Raw genomic sequence first — 22,372 nt, 5'->3', positions numbered from 1 at the left:
TAATAACATCACCTCTGCATCAGGATCGCCTCTCTCTGGTCCTCCTGTTCTCTGCAAATGTCAGACTATTTCTTCAACATCTATTGCGCACAACCAAAAACTTTTCTCCATCCAAAATTTGGAACAGACCGGAGTCATCCTCTTCAGTACCTATAACAAAGTCTGTTCCTTATCCTGAGCCAACAGTGAACCAGAAGTACATGATCACATTTTGTCCCAAATTTCAGACTTTACATCCACTCTTACAGTGATTTGCTCTGCACATGCACACTTCATTTGCTAATACTTCCAGAAGGAGAAGCAAGCCGAAACCACTGGCTTTAAGGTGCTTCTCCTCCTCCTGCCAGTAGCATATTTTTACTTTTTTACTGAGCCCATGGTCTGTTTTTTTTTAATCAATTATGCTATTGTTTGCACTGTTGTAACTATGTGGTTTTGTGCAGGTCTTGTAGCTTTAGTTTTTGGTCTTGTTTTGTCTGGTGGTTTTGGAGCTCCTTTATGGGGAACGTGCTAAGATGGCAGCGTGATATTAATACCCAGCAGCCTCTCCGGACTCTGGATTGGGGATTGCCAAGCGTTATGTGGATTTTCTGGTGTAGTCTGTTTTGTCATATGCTTTTGTGATATCATTCTGGAGGAACGTTGTCTCATTTTTTTAACTGCATTGCATTTGTGGTTTCTAAATGACAATAAACTGAATCTGAATATACAGCTCAGAAATCCTTCTTCTCCAGCTCAGGGTTTATTCCCAAAGCCTTCTCCATGAGTGGGTATAGCCACAAGGCAGCGGAGGTTTGAGATCAGAGTTTTTCTTATCTACGTGAGCTGTATATTTTGATAATAAATGAACCGTTGAGTCCCTAAGGCAGTACTACATTGAGATCGATGCTGACTGGCAACTTCTGTTATACTGCTGGTGCCGAACTGTATCAGTTTCTGCCGTTCCATTGGATTTATCAGATGAATTGAGAGGGGAAGCTTGCTACATAGGCAACAGATTGTTCTCCATATTGCACTGCCCAGACTTGCATATCCAGACAGCTAAGACACAACATTCATGGTTGACCCTGAATGATGGAGGACCATACCATAAACCACGATACAGTAAAAAAGACTTGTTTGCATGCCATCCAGACAGATCAATCCATACACAAGCACATTCAGATACCACAAATAATGCAGCATATGAGGGCATTCAATAGTCTTAAAACAGAGATATAGATGGTGTCCTTGAGGCTGGTGGTACATGTTCTTGTCTCTTTTTCCCAATGGGATGGTAGGAAGAAAGAATAAGCAGAGCAGGGTGACTCAGTTACGTTAGCTGCTTTCACAAGGCAGTGGTAAACGTAGACAGAGTCAATAGAGGGGAGGGTGGTTTTCATAATGGACGGTGCAGCATTCACAAGCCTCTGTAATTCCCTGCAGTCTCGGGCACAGCAGTATCACGCTATGATGCATCTGGATCAGCCCACTTTGGAGCATCTGTAACATCAACTTATTACTTATTCTTCTGAGGATGTAGGGACGCTGTTGTGCTGTGTTGGCTATAGCAACCACGTGACTGGATCAGGACAAATTAGTGGTGGTATTTACATCTAGGGACTTGAAGCTCTCAACCATCTCCAACCTCCACATCACTGATAAAAGCAGAGACCTGTACTCCACCTGCTTTCCAAAGTCAATGAACATATCCTTGGTTTTGATGACATTGACAGGGAGGTTGTTGTCTTGACATCATACCACTGTGATAAGACTGCTGAACGGATCCTGACCCGGATCTGGGCCGGACCTTCCTAATATCCGGACCTGACTTGCACTATCTTACTTTTCCTTTTCTATTTTCTAAATAATTTAAATTTTTGTTATATTTTCAATTTGTACTTCAGGGAGCGCGAAGCGCAGAATCAAATATCGCTGTGATGATTGTACGCTCTAGTATCAATTGTTTGGTGACAATAAAGTAAAGGCCCTCTATCGCCTTCCCAAAAATCAGACTTCTTGTTGTGTGATATTTGGCACACTACAGTAGTGGCACCTGCAAATTTGTAGATAGAGTTAAAGCAGAATCTGGCCATCCAGCCACGAGTGTATAGGAAGTAAACTACGTGCCTGCGGGCACACACTGCCTTGAGGAACGCCAGGGTTGAGGATAACCATGGAGGAAGTGCCACTGCCTATCCTTACTGAGTTTTTGGTCTGTTGGTCAGGAAGTTGCAGAGGGGAAGTTGCATTTAAAAATTATCCCACAAATTGTTATTCTCATGAAAAGTGCAAACTATTTTAAATGACTTAGTAAGTCAATTGATAATTACCTTTAAAAAAAACTCAATTTGAATTTCTGGTTCAAAGCCAAATTTGAGAACTGATGGAATCAATGGTTCTGTCATGGATATGACTGAATATAACATTCACAGCTCTTTATTCATGCTATAGGAAAATTAAATACCACAGTCTATATATTATACATTGTAGTTCGAAGAGAAATGTGTTAATAAAACTCCAGTATGCTCCTAAAGTATACATCATTCACCAACTTTTTAAATACTGAAATAGTCAGCAGGTTAATTTGAGTGAAAACAGATAGTTACGTAATTTTCCTTTTCTTTCCTACATTTTGAAATTATACAGATAAACAAAGAGAAATCTAAATGCAAAACGATTTCACCAAGATAAAAGCAGAAAAAGATTACATTTTCTTAATTATAAGTGTCACTGTAAAAATGCATTGGTAAATTAACTATTGTTACATATACTGAGGTACAGTGAAAATTTTGACTTGCTTGATAATAGTACACGTTATTTGTGATTACTTCAATATTTTGAACAAGCATACCAAATGATAGATAATTAATAAAAAAAAATGGAGGAACAGAGGGATCTCAGATACCTGTCCACAGATCCTTGAAACTAGAGACACTCAAAAGATAACGGGGGCTTAAAGATGAATATGAATTTTGCTAGGGTACTAAGAAAAAAGTAATATCAGAACTATTTAAAGCACAGTAGGCCAACCCTGGTAACAAACATGTTGTGTTTTTATAGCCTTAAGTTGACTTCATTCACAAGTTAGAAAACACATACACACACACAAATAAAAATATCATTTGATATGGTAGTAACAAGACTAATTAAAAGAGAATAATTACCAAAAGCAGAGAGAGAGAGAGCGAGAGAGAGAGAGAGAGAGAGAGAGAGAGGGAAAATTGTTCCATTGTTTGTAGGAACAAACATATGCACATTCATTGGACTTCAAAGTTTGTTTAATAATATCAAAGTCATTTGTATGTACAAGATGGATGAAACATAGGGTACAGAACTCAGAGGTTGAAGGGATAATGGCATACAAACACTAACGATATTAGAAAAGTGTCGGGATAAGCACTTGAAGAAAAATATCCTGTAAGGTGTCAGATCAAGTGCCAGGGAAGAGATACCCAATTTAGACTCTATTTGTAGCCAGAATGGACACAACATCCCAAACTCCCTCATCCTGTGCAATAACTCTCCATTCTGTCAGAGTCTCCAAATTAAACTGAAATTCTCAGAATTCGAGACCTGTCCCACGACATTTCATTGCCATCTTTGGCACTCATGACCACAAGGTTGCACTTAAAGCAGAAAATTGAAGGGAAGTATTAACCGCTCAGTGACATCATGATAAAAGCACAGCCTGCACCTTAAAGTACTTAAACATTTGGAGAAAGGTTGGAATTTAAAGGGAAGGAAACAGAACTGCTTTTAAGGAGATTAAAAATGAAAAAAAACTTCTTTTTGTAGCAACACACACACACACACACACACAAAATGCTGAGAGGAACTCAAAAGATCAGGCAGCATCTATGGAAATGAATAAACAGCAGACATTTCACGTCGAGACCCTTCTTCAGGACTAGAAAGAAAGGGGGAAAGATGCCCCCTATTTTATAGTTTAGTTTCACACAACTGCTTTTCTGTATGTTGAATAATCTAATAGTCCATAAATATATCAGTAAAATTAACTGAAATAAGAGGGGAGAAAGCTAGTACAGTATAAAAAGAGGTGGAACAAGAGATGGCAAGCAGTAGGTGGATCCAGGTGAGTGGCATGTTTGTAACTCCAAGACATTTAACTAATCGAAAAAAAAACAAGAGAGTCTGAAAAGTAAGTCTAAATTCATTTTTACTTTAAGCAAGGCACATACTTATGATGTGGTGGCGTGATGATGTAGTGCCATTCACATACATATAATCTGTAATAAACTATTTAAACAAAGAATGCTTTAAAGAAAAGATTTACAATACACAGCAGTGAGGAGGGTGATAGGAAGATGGAGAGGAGGGTGGAAATAGAGGAGCTGGAAGGCAGGTAAAGGTGGAAGATGATGGAATCTGAGAAAGTTGGGTCACGGAATCAAATGAGGAACGTGAGGAGGCTAAATGGGAATGGTGGAGCAGGGGAATCAGTGGGAGGAGTATGTAAGCAAAAGGTGCTAAGATGAGTGTAGGAAGTTCAGGAGGAGAGAGAGAAGGGACAGAGGGGGAGCAGTTTTTCAGGAGTCGGAAAATTCAACGTTCATGCTGTTGAGTTGTAGACTACCCAAGTGGAATGGAAGGTGCTCTTTCCCTAGTTTGTGTTGAACCTCATCTTGGAAACAGAGGAGGCCAAGGACAGATTCGGTAGGGAGGAATGGGGTGAAGAACTAAAAGTTTAGCAACCAGGAGCTCCAGACAGCCAAGGCAAAACAGAGTTTAAGCACGCTGCAAAGCAACCCGCCCAGTTTGTGCCTCATCTCTCTGATGGAGAGGAGGCCACATCAAGAGCACCAGATGCCAAACGTGAAGCCGAAGAATTTACAAGGGTTCATTGGCCCTGGATGGTGAGGGATAAGGTGCAGCTACAGGCCTAACATTTCCTTTGGCTGCAGGGAGAGAGGGGTGAGCAGCCCAGGGAGTCACATTGAGAGTGGTTCCTGTGGAAAGCGGGAAAGGGTGGGGAGGGAGATGTTGTGGCCGGCGGTGGGATTGCACTGTAACTGCATCCATTTCCTAACTGAACATTGGAAAAGCTGTATGTTAGAAGATAAACTACGCACTGTGGTTTAAGCTTCTTTAGGATGGTGTGAATATTTCTCACACAGCTGGTGTACAATATGAATTAGATCACACAATGAATTGATCAAACCTCTGCCCAATAAAGTCTCTCATCAGCCACTAGTGCATTTTTTTAATTTTGCATTATCAAAGTTAATTTATACTAATTTCCAAGCAGTGTTTGACAAAACAAAAGACCACTTTTCCATTTTATAGCACAGAATATAGCCTCAATCATCCTTCATACTGAAGTCACTTGGATGGAGCAGCACACTGTGCACAATTAGTAAAACTACAGTCTGATTAGGTCCAGAGACCTGGGCTTATTCTTGATCTCTGGTGCTGTCCAGAGAGTTTACATGTTCTATTTTCCTCCCGTGTTCTAACGGCTTGCCCATCAGCATGTAAACTAGTCTCCACAGATATTCTTAGTCTGTAGGGGAGTGATCTTCCAAGAAGTCCAAAACCTTGTCATGGTTTGGAGGCTTGTGTGCCATAATGACCCAGAGAGCTATGTTGTCTGGAGTCAGGGCCTTGTGTTTTGGCTTTTAGTAGGGTCATGTCAGACAGGTCAAAGGGTAGAAGCCACTAGTCCTCCAGCTTTGGGGGTTTCAGCTCAGGGCTAACAACCCTGACTAGTCAAATAAAACTTATGAAAACAGCAATGAAGAACTCTTTGACATCAAAGTGCAGTGGTATTCCTGAGTCTCCACCCGGTACTATACAGCAGTGAAAACCAAGAGGAAGCTACCAACATGATGAAGGAAGCCCTGAACACCGCCAGAGATGGAGGACATTCACTGCTGCCCTAAACGCCAGCAGAGCAATAGGCAGTAAGAAGGGGAGGGGTAGAATCTGGACAGAGTTGAGGGGAATGTCGGATGAATAAGATAGTATTAGTGTAATTGGTTGCTTGATGTACAGCATGGACTTCATGGGCCAAATGGCATTTTTCTGCACTGTATCACCTGCATCTACAACTATTCCAAGAAAGTACTTGAACTCTGATCTCAGATAAGAGTGGTTATCTTAATAGTTTGCATCAGATTGTTTTAAGAGCACTTAGCTTATCAATTAACACCCTGGGCAATACATAAATACCTGTTAACTAAATTTTGTGCATTGGCCGTCACAGAAACAGAAGCTAGGCTGCAAGCACACATGAAGATCAAGCTGGAGTGGGCACCTCAGCAAAGTGTGTCTGACAGCACAAAAACCTGGTGTTTCTGCTCTGGAATGCCCATGTGCAGATCTCAATCTGAAAACTGGATGAATATTTTAGGAGTTTTATAGCACTGTAGGGGTGTTGGTGGTGCTCTAACTTGTTTTGTAAATACGTAAGTTGTTACTCAGATAAATGGTAGTTTGTCCTTTTTAACCTTTTTTGGCTATTGCCATGAAACTTTGACTATTTGGGGCAGCTGCTTAATTGGGCCAAAAAGTACCGATGCCCATGCGTCCTAATTAACAGAAATTCACTTGGAATGAAAATGGAAATATACACTAAGCATTGTGAACACTTGGGACAGTCAACATTAAAAAAGTTTTAAAGTTTCAGATCGAAGACATCAGTAGTGTGAAGGTGAGAACATATTTAGTTTCCAACTTCAGAAAGGTGAAAGGAAGGATAGGACAAAGAGAATCACTGTCAGACTGGGGCAAGGATAATCGTGGTGATTTGTTTATAAAAGCAGTTCACAGCTGTGACAGGAAAGAGAAACTGAAAAGAAGCCTTTTGGAAAACTTCGTTTCAGTTCTCTGCAATAGCTTTCACTTTATCGATCAATTAAAAAATATATGCAGTTAATTGCTTTGTTTTGTCCTTAGAGCTATTCCACTTAATCATCATTTAATATAAATTGTGAAATGCCAAAATCTACAAGGGTTTATAGATGGTCATAGTCCTCAAGGTAGCAAATGATGTCCAAGTCCATAGCTTCCCGAAAGTAGCAACACAAGCAGATAGAGTGGCAAAGATGATATACCGCATTTTTGCCGTCATCGATTGGAGCACTGAATGCAAGAACCAGGAAGTCGTGCTGCAGTTGAGAGGAATACTTTGGCTAGGCTGCTTTCGGAGAATTAAGTGCAATTCTAATCACCGTTGCAGGAAAGATGTGGAGGGATTACAGAAGAGGTTCACCAGGATGCTGCCTGGATTAGAGAACATTAGTTCATAGGAGAGGATGGACAAACCTGGATTGTTTACTCCGCTGCCTCAGAGGCTGAAGGGTGACCTGGTATGAGTTTTATAAAATTATCAGAGGCCAAGACAGAGTAGAGAGTTAGGCAGAGTTTTTATCCGCAGGTAGAAATGTCAAGAACTAGATACAGACCAGGCTCGATGGGCCAAATGGCCTAATTCTGCTCCTTATAGAATCTCCTCACCTTTAAAGTGAGGAGATTTAGGACAAAGTTTAAACGGGACTTCTGAGGTAATTTCTTTTTAAAAAAACAGAGAGTGGAAGGGGCCTGTAACTTGCAACCAAGGAAAGTGGTGGAAGCAAGCACAACTGTGGCACTTAAGAGACATTGAGACAAGCATACAGGAACTGAAGCGCTAGGGATCATGTGCAGGTAGATAGATTGAGTTTAATTCAGCATCATGGTCAGCACAGACATTGTGGGCTGAATGGCCTGTTCCTGAGCTGTACACAGTTCCATGTTCTCTGAGACAATGCCCATTTCCCGCTAATGAGCAAAAATTTCCAAGTCTAGTTCCTGACTGCACCATACCTCTCAAACTCCAAGCACAAAATACATAATAGTTCAGAATATGATTGCTTCAGAAAATGTATTGAGATCACTAATTAACCTTTTTATTTGGATAAGGTATTCACAAGTATTACACAAACTTTTTTTTACATACAAAGCCTTTTCCATTTTTTACGTGTGTAAATCTATATATATTTATACATTCACAAGTACACACTGAGATGATATTAAAAGAAAAATAAACTAACTTTTTAAAAAGTTAATATATGGGGGGAGGGGTCACTGGCTAGGCCCACATTTATCTCCTTTTCTTAAATGCCCTGAGGATATCCTGTCATTCTGGTCAGCACGTTCTCACAATACTGCTGAACACTGCGTTCCAGGATTTACACCCAGCAATGATGAGTTAACAGCAACACATTTCCAAGACAGGACCATGTGCAGTTTGCAGGATAATGTATTCTGAGTGTTAGTTTTCCCTTTCCTTTGATGGTTGTGGTTTCAAGTTTGCGAGCTGGTGCTGGAGTCATTTACAGAGGTGGTACAAACTTTGGGCATGGCTCACCAGTGACGTAGAAGTGATTACTAAGGCTGGAATGGCATCATATTTCTTGAGTGTTGTTGGATTTGCATGCATTCAGACAAGTGGGGAATGTTCCATCATACTTCTGAATTGTATCCTACGGAGCACAGCAAAACTCCGGGATATCACAGTCTAAGTCATTCACTGAATAATACCCAAGCTCAGATCTGTTATTGTGTCTGGAGCCTTTCTGCTCGATGCTGACCACCAGGGTGTTATTGGCAGTGAACTTAGCCATGGTAAAACCATTGAGTGTCAAAGGTGGTTAGCGGCACCAGTCGGCGATGGTAAAACCATTGAATGTCAAAGGTGGTTAGCGGCACCAGTCAGCGATGGTAAAACCATTGAATGTCAAAGATGGTTAGCTGCACCAGCCGGCGATGGTAAAACCATTGAGTGTCAAAGGTGGTTAGCGGCACCAGTCGGCGATGGTAAAACCATTGAATGTCAAAGGTGGTTAGCGGCACCAGTCAGCGATGGTAAAACCATTGAATGTCAAAGATGGTTAGCTGCACCAGTCGGCGATGGTAAAACCATTGAGTGTCAAAGGTGGTTAGCGGCACCAGCCGGCGATGGTAAAACCATTGAATGTCAAAGGTGGTTAGCGGCACCAGTCGGCGATGGTAAAACCATTGAATGTCAAAGGTGGTTAGCGGCACCAGTCGGCGATGGTAAAATCATTGTGTGTCAAAGGTGGTTAGCTGCACCAGTCGGTGATGGTAAAACCATTGAATGTCAAAGGTGGTTAGCGGCACCAGTCGGTGATGGTAAAACCATTGAATGTCAAAGGTGGTTAGCTGCATTAGTCGGCAAAGTTAAGAATAAAATCTACAAACTAATTACGCACAAAGTGCGGAAATTAACTATTGTAGGGTGCAGAACAACTTAACCGGCCACACTTCGAAAGCGATGCAGCAGAGAGTTCAAAGGTCTAAAGGCTTGTCTTTATGCTTTGGAGTCTCCTCTCTGAAGGTAAAATGTCAAGGAGGATGCTGGACGGATGGGTGGGATCCTTGATAATACCAAGGGTCCTGCGTGCGCAGCGCTCCTGATAAAGGTCCCCGATGGATGGCAGGGAGACCCTTATGATCCTTTTGTAGGAATTCCAGTCCGATGTTCTTCTGCTCCCATACCAGATGGGGATGCAGCTTGTCAGGACACACTCAGTAGTGCTCCTATAAAATTCAGTTGAGATGGGGGGGGAGACTCGTTTGTCTTAATCTCTTTAGGAAGTGGGGGTGCTGTTGTGCCGTCTTGTTCAGGGAGGTGATGTTGAGGAACCAGGTGAGGGTATCTGCGATGTGAACGCCTAGGAACTCGGTGCACGTTACTCCCTCTTTATGAAGCAGCCATGTATGCACAGAGGAGGATGGTTCATCTCCACCTTCCTAAAGTCCACAATCATTCCTTGGTCTTCTCCATGTTCAGACTTGGGTTGTTGTTCTCAAAGGGACTGACACATGCTTGAACTGAGGTGGCATTAAACTGGGCATCAGAGAGCAGGTCATGTGGTCGGATGCAGGAATCAGTTCTAAGACTGCCAGTTTTCTAGTTAGTCCCACAGTTTTCTCCCATATGTATCTTATGATGTTTTCCCTACTTGAACAAACAATTGTTAATGATGATTCAATTCCTTAATTATTCTTTCACCATTTTTAGCCTCAGAATTTCTTGATTCATTCTCCAGTTGTTATCATTAGGGGAGGCAACTATTTATCCTAACATCTGTTATTAAGATTAATGACTTCTGATCTGAATCTACAGATCATGCGTTAAGATAGCATTAGATCTGCATTTAGAATCCCATGATCAAATGGCCGAATGCTATCCTATCTGGTATTACACAGAAATAATGAATATTATAAGACAACATTCTGTATTTATTGCTATTTTAAAAAAACTTACAAAAAATTATGGTTCATTTGCTGTGGAAGTCAAATAATGAACGCACAGCTTGAAGGATCACAAGTTTTAAGAGTATTCTTGACTTAAGAGCTGAGGAGGAATTATGGTGCCTAACAGCGACTCCTTTGTTTGCATCTTCAGAAACAGCTCTTTTTCTACCTTTAATATCTTTATTTTTTTTCCTTTCAGGGTTCTTTTCAAGACCCTGACCTGGAGTTACACACAAGCTTTGGTTCTTTGCGGGAATGGGACCCGCTCTCGGGTTTCCACGACTGGCCACTATTCAACGTGCCAAGGGTTTGGCCTGAGCATCCTGATCGTGTTCGGAAGCCTAAGATCTCGGGGCTCTGGGGACGGGCGGATCACGGGTCGGAGTCATGGCCAGAGATTCTCGTGTCGTCGGGGAGGCCGGAAAATCTTTTGCCCGAGGTCTTTGTGATCTTCAGGCACAGAGCTCGGAAAAAGCGCCAAAACAGACTTTTAAGATCGTAAACCAGTTGGTTGTCGTTCTGTCTCCCGCCCGCTGTAAAAATGGAGGACACCCCCCTCTCCCTTGCCAGGGAGAGAGAGAGAACCTGTGGGTTGTTGAATTCGGATGAAATGCAAAACTTCTGGGGTAACTGCAAGGTCTGTGACTTCTGTGTCTTTGCTATTGCTTACCACATGCTTGGGCACGGTGATTGTATCAATGCACGTTTAATTTTGCTGGTGGGGGGGGGGGAATCACTGCTCATTGCCACAAATGCAGGAGGGGGAGCCAGTGGGGGGGGGGTTTACTTTGGGGTTCTCATGTTTAACTGTCATTCATTCTTTGGGGCACTTCTCTGTTTTCATGGATGTTTTGCAAAGAAAAAGCATTTCAGGATGTATATTGTATATATTTCTCTGACATTAAACTTGACCTTTGAACCTTTGGACAGACCGATATTCCATCTATACCTCAAGTGTCAATTGATAAAAGCCCAAAAATATTTTCAGCTCTTTGTACACAGTTGTATTCTTGTACTGTATGGAAATATATTTGTAACCCTAAAGTCTTTATGAATTTATAACTTTTGTAAAATGTAATGTGACAAAATGGAACTTATGTGATCCTAGAGTGCTTTGCTGGTTTGTTGAAGTGTTTGGATGAAGAAGGGTGCGTATTTCAGAGCAGGGAGTATGTTCTATGGCAGGACATGTTTTGACAACAGAGAAAAACAGGACATAGCTGTTGGGGGCGGGGAGAAGACTCAAAAGACAAATATGACAAATAAGACAGATGCAAGGAATGAATGCAATTAAGGATGTTACTGGATATAATGATCAGTTTTGAGCTACAAGATTAAAAGCTACCTAACAATGACTTAATGTATGGAGGTAGACTTTGCCTCGCAAGTAATAAATGAGCATATTATTGATAGATACTTTATTGATCCCAAAGGAAATTACAGCATCATTGAGCTTGTAGGTTATTACTGTACATTGGAAGACCTAGCTGAATGGTACATGACTACTGTTTAATATCTGATTACATTATTGCCCAACATGGATGTACAGTACTATAGCCACCAAGTGATCTGAACTAGATGTTATATTTGTGCCCTACAAGAGAGCATCCTAAAATTATAGCAAGGCTTTACCCGCATAACTGGTAAGGGTACTTGCGTCCTAACAACTCATTCTATATTTATGACAGAGGAAGGGAAGTTCATTTTGCCCTATCGGCTAAAGGGGAACTGTGATAGTAAAACTATCAAAGAAGTGTTTGAAAGCTCTTCACTTGAAGACACGCAAAATTTATCTTGCCATGCCTAATCGTGACAACCCATTAGGCCTTTCCTAAAATACCTACAATACTCAAATGCCACAGAGGTCTCCATGTGACCACAGAATAGTTATCACACAAGACAGCCTGCAAAGCTATTTAGAGGGCACTGATGCATACAGCTATTTAGGGCTATATGAAGTGCATTAGCAATCAGCCACTACTTGACACAACTGTTGTATGAAAATGATAAATAACTAATTTTAGCTTAACTTACATTGTTTTGTATTTCAATTGCACTTTTAAGGCTCCCTTAATGTCACAGGGATAATTTAATTTTCAAACAATGGATTTGCATAGTCACAAAATACGAAAGAAAGTAGCACAAACTCCATTGGAGGGTCACGTTAGGCTTTGTGACCATGGAGAAGAAAGGGACAGGCTGAGAAGTTAGAGTGATCCCAGTGACCAATATGGATACAGTAACCACTGTAGCATCGTGGTCAGCAGGACGCTATCACGGCTCGGCGCAGCAGGGTTCAGAGTTCAGTTCCGATGTCACTTGTGAGGAGCCTGCACATCTTTCCCGTGGGTTTCCTCTGGGTGCTCCGGTTTATTCCTACAGTCCAAAGATGTACCAGGTAGTCGGTTAATTGGTCATTGTAAATTGTCCTGTGATTAGACTAGTGCTAAATCAGAGGTTGGTGGACAGCATGGTTTGAAGGGCTGCAGAGGCTGATACAACACTGGATGGATAGTTGGGTAGATGCTGTGCCTTAAAAAAGTATTTAGCCCCTACAACTAATTTCACATTTTACTCTCATTTTCTAAATCTAATATATATTCAAGTAGGATTTTTTGGCTAATCAAGAACACATTGTGTGTCATGTCAAATCAAAATAAAAATTCCAAATCTGTCAACAATTTACTAAATATTAAAAACCAAAATCGTGAGGCTGAAAAAGTATTCATCCCCTTTGTAATTACAATACTAACTTCCATCAGGTGCAACTCACAATATTAATTTACCCACCTAATATGTTAATGTAGAAAATTGGAGTCACCTGTTTTCAGTTCATAAGAATAAATACCTTCTCTCTCTGTAATGTCCAACAGTATGGTAGATGTTCGACAAACCAAAACCACAATGGAAATAAAAGACCATTCAAGACAAGTCTGGGAAATGATAATAGAGAAGCACGAATCTGAGGAAGGGTACAAGGTCATCTCAAAGGCACTGAACATTCCTCAGAGTTCAGTGTCCAACATGGAAAAAGTGGAAAAAAAAATGAAACCACAGCCATACTGACAAGGTCAGGCTGCCCCTCTAAACTTATTTGCCAGAGAAGAATGGCACTTGGAAGAGAGGCTACTGTGATGCCAACAGTCACTCTGAGCGAGGTGCAAATGTCAGTGGCTGCAACTGGAGACGAGGTTTCTGGCTCTACAATCTCTGAGGCCTTGTACAATAGCGTATTTATAGATGGGTGGCAAGGAAGAAGCCCTGGCTAAAAAAAGCATATCTTTGCCTGTAAAAACTTTGCAAAGTGTCACTTAGAAGATGCTGTACAGTTGTGAAAGTAAGTCTTGTGGATGGATGAGACTAAAGTGGAACCTTTTGCTTCGATGTTAAGTAGTACGTGTGGTGTAAATTGAATACCGTGCATCAGCCAGGTAACATCACCACTTCTGTAAAGTATGGTGGAGACAGCATCATGCCATGGGGATGCTTTTCAGCAGTAAGGACTAGAAATCTGGTCAGGATTGATTGGAAGATGAATGCTGCTAAATACAGAGAGATCTTGGAGCACACTGTTCAGGTAACTATGGAGTAGGTTCAAATGAAGAGAATTGAGGTACTTGAATGGCCCAGTCAGAGTCCTGACCTTAACCTGAACATCTCTGGCAAGTTCTAAACTGCTGTCCACTGCCGCTTCCCAATTAACCTGGCACAGCTTCAGCAATTTTATAAAGAGGAATGAGTAAATCTTGCTTCATCACATTGTGCAAAGCTGACAAGAGAGTTCTCCAAAAGACTACCGGCTGTAATAGCCGTGAGAGGTGGCTCAGCTAAGTACTAGCTAAAGATGAAATGGTGGCATATCTAGATAGCAGTGATAGGATTGGGCCAAGCCAGCATGGATTTACCAAGGGCAAATCATGCTTGACTAATCTATTGGAGTTTTTCAAGGATGTAACCAGGAAGTTAGACGAGGGAGATCCAGTGGATGTAGTGTACCTCAATTTTCAGAAGGCATTTGATAAGGTTTCACATAGGAGATTGGTGGGTAAAATCAGAGCTCATGGCATTGGGGGCGGGGGGGGGGTATATTGACTTGGATAGAAAACTGGTTGGCAGATAGAAAGCAAAGGGTAACGGTGAATGGGTGTTTCTCGGAATGGCAGGTGGTGACTAGTGGGATGCCACAGGGCTCGGTATTGGGACCACAGCTGTTTACAATTTACATCAACGATTTAGACGAAGGCATTAAGAATAATATCAGTAAGTTTGCTGATGATACTAAGCTGGGTGGCAGTGTGACATGTGATGAGGACGTTAGGAGAATTCAAGGTGACTTGGATAGGCTGGGTGAGTGGGCAGATACTTGGCAGATGACATTTAATGTGAATAAGTGTGAGGTTATCCACTTTGGGAGTAAGAACAGGAAGGCAGATCATTATCTGAATGGTGTAGAGTTAGATAAGGGAGAAATACAAAGAGATCTAAGAGTCCTTGTTCATCAGTTACTGAAGGTGAATGAGCAAGTGCAGCAGGCAGTGAAGAAGGCTAATGGAATGTTGGCCTTTATTACAAAGGGAATTGAGTACAAGAGCAAGGAAATCCTTTTGCATTTGTGCAGGGCCCTGGTGAGACCACACCTGGAGTATTGTGTACAGTTTTGGTCTCCAGGGTTAAGGAAGGACATCCTGGCTGTAGAGGAAGTGCAGTGTAGATTCACGAGGTTAATTCCTGGGATGTCCGGACTGTCTTACGCAGAGAGGTTAGAAAGACTGGGCTTGTACACGCTGGAATTAAGGAGATTGAGAGAGAATCTGATTGCAACTTATAAGGTTATTAAGGGATTGGACAAGACAGAGGCAGGAAATATGTTCCAGTTGCTGGGAAAGTCCAGTACCAGAGGGCATGGTTTAAGAATAAGGGGTAGTCATTTAGGACAGAGTTAAGGAAAAACTTCTTCTCCCAGAGAGTTGTGGGGGTGTGGAATGCACTGCCTCAGAAGGCAGTGGAGGCCAATTCTCTGGATGCTTTCAAGAAGGAGCTAGATAGGTATCTTATGGATAGGAGAATCAAGGGATATGGGGACAAGGCAGGAACCGGGTATTGATAGTAGATGATCAGCCATGATCTCAGAATGGTGGTGCATGCTCGAAGGGCTGAATGGTCTACTTCTGCATCTATTGTCTATTGGGGGATGAACACTTTTGAACTGCCAACATTTCAGTTTTTGAATTTTTAAGTTTATCATGCTTTACAATTTTCCCTGCTTTTTGGGCTCTATTGTGAAAAAGGGAGCACGTGAAATAAAAATTCTTGGTTAAATTGATCAAAACTCCTGGTTGTCGTGAACAAAGGGTCAGGGGCTGAATACTTTTACAAGGCACCGTAGGCAGTCTGATAGCTAAATAAATAAGTAGCATTAACAAAATAGTGATAAAATAGAACATATGGTACTGGAGAATAATAGAAGAATGAAAAGAACAAGATAATGATTAAGATCTGAAACAGAGGACAATAATGATTGACTTGATGTTTTGAGGGACTTGGAAGTGATGTTATAAATAACCTGGGCTACAGATGAAAAGAGAAGGATGCAATCAGTTTTCTTTTGGACAAGTTGTGAACACAGTCATGAAGGTTGGGCAATAGAGGGTGAGAATCAACAGCCTTGGAGAAACAACCCAGACCTTTAATCCAGATTTGGTCACCGTATTACAGGAAGGATATTAATAAGGTTGAAAGAGTGCAGAGAAGGTTTACAAGGAAGTTGCCGGGACTTGAGAAACTGAGCTACAGAGAAAGGTTGAATAGGTTAGGACTTTATTTCCTGGAGCGTAGAATGAGGGGAGATTTGATAGAATTATGATGGGCATAGATAGAGTATATGCAAGCAGGTTTTTTCCACTGAGGCTAAGGGAGAAAAAAAAACAGAGGACATAGGTTAAGGGTGAAAAGGGAAAAGTTTAAAGGGAACATTGGTGGAGGGGGGGGGTTCTTCACACAGAGAGTGGTGGGAGTATGGAATGAGCTGCCAGATAAAGTTGTAAATCTGGGCTCACTTTTAACATTTAAGAAAAACTTGGACAGGTACATGGATGAGAGGTGTATGGAGGGATATGGGCCAGGTGCAGGTCAGTGGGACTAGGCAGAAAAATGGTTCGGCATAGCCAAGAAGGGCCAAAAGGCCTGTTTCTGTGCTGTAAAGTTCTGTGGTTCTATCTGTAATCAAAGCTTTAGGAGATTCAGAGTTACTTACCCCATGTACATGGAAACAGAAAGGGAAATTTGTCATTTGCACTAACACGCAACACATCCAAGGAGGTACTGGAGATTGGCTGCAAGTGTCGCTACGCATTCAGGTGCTAACACAGCCTGTGCACCATGTTTGGCAGAACAAAACGAGAGCATACCAAGCATCAGAGCAAAACAAGCTTCATTACTCCCTCCCTTCCTTCCATCCATACATATGCAGAGTCCTCTAGCCCCACCTTCAGCCTGCAGGGAACTTGTGGATTTGTAGACATTCGGCCTTTGAGGTTGCAGGTAATGAAGACAAAGTAAGGTCAGGGGGTTAACAGAATTCAGTAGCAGGTTCCTCCAGTTTCAATTAGATTTTTCTTTGGACAGGATCCCTGGATGTTAGCTTGGTCATGCTGACGGGCTTGCCTTACAGTCAGTCAAGCTAGGATGGGTTGGTGGGGAATTGCGTACATGTCTGAGTAAGGAGACAAACTCCCCTTTATGAACCCAGAAAGCTGGCAGAGGCTTGGAGGGAAATAATAACCCTAAATATAGAGAGTCAGGGGTTTGAGCAAAAGGGAAACTCCTACTCCTCCTGCCCCACATCTGCTGAGGTCTCTCATTCCACCCCCTTACCTGCAGCTCCACGTGATTTTGCAGGAGCTTTTTTTTAAGCTTTAAAAATCAAAAGTAAATGCAAAAGTCGTTCCATGCAAGCCTTGAGATATATAAATGACAAACAAACTTGCTCCTGGAGCAAATGGACTATCTATCTGATCCTGTTTCTGTTAAACCCAGACACAGGCAAATTGAGCTCAACTTTTAGACTTAAAACATTTTTGCATCCCATCGCAATGTACTCAGAATTGTGGAAGGAGTAAAATACTCCGAATTCTATGGAGGTTATAGTTAACAATAACATGTATACAATTTTAATACCAGGGTGACCAAGGTATCTGCCATTAACGAAGATCATATCCAAAGCTCTCCCTCAGCACTATTATGTTCCAGGAAATCTATCGATATCTTTTGTGAATTAACTTAGAACAAGCTACCTCAGCCCTTTTTTTAAAAGCTGAATTCCAAAGATTCAACCATCCGGGCGAAGAAATTTCTCCTCACCTCAATCTGAAACAACTACTCCATGTACTGAGACTGTGACCCCTGGTCCTCATCTCCTACTAACCCTGGGAGAAATATCCTCCCCGCATCCGCCTCGTCAAGCTCACTAATAATTTTATAAGTTTCAAAGAGATCCCTTCGCGATCTACAAAACCCTCGAAGCCTACTAAATCCAAACTTCTTCAGTAAATCCATCATTCTTGAAATCAACTGAATGGATAGGCATCTCATTCCCTCCATGGCAAGTGCATCCTTTCTTAGGTGGGGAGCCCAAATGAAATAAAAATACTCCAGGTGAACAGTAGTGCAGCATTTAGTACAATACTATTGGAGCCAGGCACCTGGGTTCATTTCCTCCGCTATTTGTAAGAGATTTGTACGCTTTCCACATGACTGCATGGATTTCCTCCAGGTGCTCCGGTTTCCTCCCACATTCCAAAGGCATAGGGCTAGTAGGTTAATTGGTTGCATGGGTATAATTGGGAGGGGCGATCGCATGGGTGCAAATGGGCAGTGCAGGCACTTTGGGCTGGAAGGGCCAGTTACTGCATCCCGAAATAAATGAATAAAATTAAATAAGGTGGTGAAAAACTTTCTTGCTCTTGTACTGAGATTCTCTAATAGCAAAAAATTAACACACGTTGCTTGTATGTCATGGAATTTTAAGAAATTGACAAGACTTTGAAGATCTTTAAATGTCACTCCAGTCCCTTGAAAGGATTCAACAAGATGAAAACACTTGCAGTAAAGTAATTATGCATGCCTAATAGAGAAAGGGTAAACAAAATCTATGAGAAATCAATTAGGAAGTAATTGATGAGAGATAGGAAGCAGAAATTAATCTAAGTGTCATTGAAAACAAAACAGTGAGAGTCCTAGGAGCTTGTTAAGAATTTTTCATACGTGATTTTTGCTTGTGTGTAATTATGCGAGTTTTGAGTACTAGCCTGCAGGAAACCAAATAGTTTGTTCATGATAGTTGACACAGTTAAAGCACAGAGAGTGTTAGAAAAAGCCAAATGCATCAAGAACAGTATGATAAAAATTCAAGATGGTGGTCTGTTATGAGATTCACCACAATGGTGTAAAATTTCTGTAAAATAGCACACAGCAAAGTACAGAGGATAGAACGGCAAGGATTCTGGATCTGAACTTCTGCTAGTTTCACATTCGGTTCCATCTCAAGAAGAGTCGAGGGAAAAAAGTGAATGAAGCCACAAGCTCTGGTATTCAGTAAAATCAACTTGCCTGTGCTTACACTTCGTAATTAGTGAATTATAAATGTATCTTTTTATGAATATAATTTGCTTTAAAAAGTCTAAGTGAATAAAACTGTATCTCTTTACTCACACAAGATGAATGAAAGGTTCGCTAGAGGAGACGGATAAATGGGTGACTGTCAGGAGAGGGAAGGCATGACATCAGATAGTGGAGAGCACCCCTGTGGCTGTCCCCCTCAACGACAAGTACTCCAGTTTGAGTACTGTTAGGAGGGCACCTACCTGGGGGAAGCAAGAGCGGCCGTGCCACTGGCACTGAGTCTGGCCCTGTGGCTCAGTACGATAGGGAACTGAAGAGGATGGCAGCAGTTATAGGGTACTCTGGTGTTAGGGGAACAGATAGGTGATACTGTGGGCGCGAATCCACAGAACACTGAAGTAGCTTGCCTTGCAAGTGGAGTTGATGCCTTCTCAGCAAAGTTTGCAGATGATACGAAGACAGGTGGAAGGTTGGGTAATCCTGAGGAAGCAATGCGACTGTAGCAGGACTTAGACAAATTAGAAGAATGGGCAAAAAAATGACAAATGGAATATAATGTTGGGAAATATATGATAATGCATTGGTAAAAGGAACAATAGTGCGGACTGTTATCTAAATGGGGAGAAGGTTCAAACATCACAGGTGCAGAGGGACTGAGGAGTCTTCGTGTAAGACTCCCAACAGATTAATTTACAGGTAGAGTCTGTGGTAAAGAAGTCAAATGCAATGTTGGCACTTATTTCAAGAGGAATAGAATATAAAAGGAGATAATGCTGAGGCTTTATAAGACAGTAGTCAGGCCGCACTTGGAGTACTGTCAACAGCTTTGGGCCCCATATCTCAGAAAAGATGCATTGTTATTGGAGAGTCCAGAGGAGGGTCATGAGGATGATTTTAGGAACAAAGAGGTTAACATATGAGGAGTGTTTGGCAGCTTTGGGCCTGTACTCACTGGAATTTAGAAGAATATAGAGGGATCTCATTGAAACTTACTGAATGTTGAAAGGATTAGATAGGGTGGAAGTGGAGAGGATGTTTCTTATGGTGGGGGTATCCAAAACTAGAGGGTACAGCCTAAAAATTGAGGGGGAGGCGACCTCTTAGAACAGAGGTAAAGAGGATTTTTTTTTAGCCAGAGAGTAGTGAATCTGTGGAATGCTCTGCCACAGACTGTGGTGCAGGCCAAATGTGAGAGTATATTTAAGGCAAAAATTGATAGTTTCCTGATCAGTCAGGGCATCAAGGGATATGGCGAGAAGGCAGGTGTGTAGGGATCAGCCATGATGGAATGACACATCAAACTCAATGGGCTGAATGGCCTAATTCTGCTCCTAAGTTTTATGGACTTGCTTTCATATTCAGTACTTGTTTGGAAACCGTCCGGGGGTGGGGGAGAGAGACAACTATCATTACTCACAGTTTGTAAATCATTTTGTATTTCTCAGTTTTGTCCTAAAATTTTCTTTTGGAGATATACATAACATCTTTAATGATAACATATTAATCCTGTGCATTTCTCAGGTAAGACAGCAAAAACAGATACAAGGCAACAGAAATGAGCACAGACGTCAAGCAATAGATGGACTGACCAAATATAATTTCTGAACACTGTCTAAAATTAGATCTATTTGTAAGATAAAGGGGAAAAGAGCAACAGTCATCTCAAATACCTTGTATTTAGCAAAGCGGATTTGGTACTCAAAATTATGAAAATAAAAAACATTTTCTAATAAGTAATTTCACTTCAAATACTCATTCATTCAATTCAGAAGATATAATATGGTTTAAAATGCATATCTGGTGTCAAACAGATTGGTGCCTCCCGGTTGCCACCCATTTCAACTCTGCCTCTCATGCCTCCTCTACTGCCATGATGAGGCCAAACTCAGGTTGGAGGAGCAATACCTCATCTACCGTCTGGGTAGCCTCCAGCCTGGTGGTATGAACAGTGAATTCTCCAATTTCTGGTAATTCCCTCCCCCTCCCCCTTCCCCTATCCCAGGTCCCTCTCTGCCTCTCTCCCCTTTCAACTTTTTGCTTCTTTATCTCTACAGTTCTTTCGTGCTTATCCCCTCCCCCCTTTATCTTTCCTCTGATTGGTTTTCCACCTAGCACCTACCCCCTCCCCTATCTCTATTACTGGGCTTCGGCCCTCTCTTCCCTCCCCATTCCTGATGAAGGGTCTCGGCCTGAAATGTTAGCTACTCTTTTCTCACGGATGCTGCCTGACCTGCTGAGTTCCTCCAGCGTTGTGTACGTATCTATCAGATGGTACTGAACTGAGCTGAATGGATATATCTGGATTATTTTAATGACTTTGTGTGTTGGTATGTTATATTCTGTGTTTTCTGTTTTTTTTGCCATTTGTGTAACTTTTTATGAGCGTGTGTGGGGGGGCATGGTTTTCTTTGTTTCAAGGCGGGTTAAGGGATCAACAAGGCTGTACACTGCCATACATAGTTTGATCATGAATGTACTTTGAATCTTTGATCTAAGAGCTCACACCCAACAACGCGGTGTGTATAATTCTTGTTTAATCAAGCTGAGCTGGTTTATGAAATGTTATTGTGTCAGAAGATCGTGTTTTTCTTTCCACACAATGTTGCATCGACATTTCCTTCAGTCAACAGATGAACTGCTTCTTTGACTATTGCTGTTAGTGAGGTACATATCACTGCACACAAATCAAGTCAGCATTTTACCCTAAAAACATTCTGGGGAAAAAAAGTAACTAATGGTATTTATATAAAGATCATGGTAATATCCATGTTTATTATGAATCTTTCTGATTTCAAGCTCCAAGTAAAATTGGTATTTGATACAAATTTAAAAGATTTCTCAGCCATCAAGAATACTACAAAACAGATTTGCAACATAAATAAATGAGAACAATTATTGTAAAGGTGAAAATCTGACACGAGTGTCGCACAGAGTGCGCACATCAAGGATGAGTGTCATTGTCATTGCTAATTGCTGGTGACAAGCAGTTCCATTATGAGAAAAACCTTTAGCTTAGGTCCCTCCCAAGACTTTGAAGTTAAACTGTACCTTTATAAGATGTTTATTGATCCATTTTGTGAACGTCTTTTTCTGCACTCTGTCACGTTCATCTGTTTAAAAAAAGAAATAAAAAATTATTTTTCAACCAACTATTTTTAAACCACGCCAATTAAAATATCAAAAAGTTTTAGTTGTCTTTGTGGTATGTATGTCATAATAATTGTGAGATCTGTATAGTCTAAGTAATGAAGCTTGCCATCGTTATCAATAATATGATGATTAATCAAGGTTTACAATGTAAAGACTCAATCTCCAGCATCTCTTTCAAGGGTATCTCACTAATATTATATTCAGATGTAACCCTAGTCTCCGAATGATAAATACATTTTCAAAGCAACATATACAAAATGTTGGGGGAGCTCAGCAGGCAGGCAGCATCTATGGAAAAGAATAAACAGTCAACTTTTCAGGCACAGACCCTTCTTCAGGA

The 22,372-nt window shown here is 41.3% G+C and overlaps 1 protein-coding gene across 1 annotated transcript in view; it reads right to left on the bottom strand.

Moving 5' to 3' along the window:
* Nucleotides 1-22,372, bottom strand: part of LOC132383464 (microtubule-actin cross-linking factor 1-like) — a 509,885-nt gene that overhangs the window by 329,017 nt on the left and 158,496 nt on the right. Inside the window, exon 2 of the mRNA XM_059954443.1 lies at nucleotides 21,931-21,992. Within this exon, the coding sequence (XP_059810426.1) occupies nucleotides 21,931-21,992 (62 nt within the window). The remainder of the gene's footprint in view (nucleotides 1-21,930; nucleotides 21,993-22,372) is intronic.

Source organism: Hypanus sabinus, chromosome 30, assembly GCF_030144855.1.
Source record: "Hypanus sabinus isolate sHypSab1 chromosome 30, sHypSab1.hap1, whole genome shotgun sequence".
In the NCBI taxonomy this organism is placed as follows: Eukaryota; Metazoa; Chordata; class Chondrichthyes; order Myliobatiformes; family Dasyatidae; genus Hypanus; species Hypanus sabinus.
Note: the sequence above shows the minus strand (reverse complement) of the source record. Positions and strands in the feature narration are given on the sequence as shown.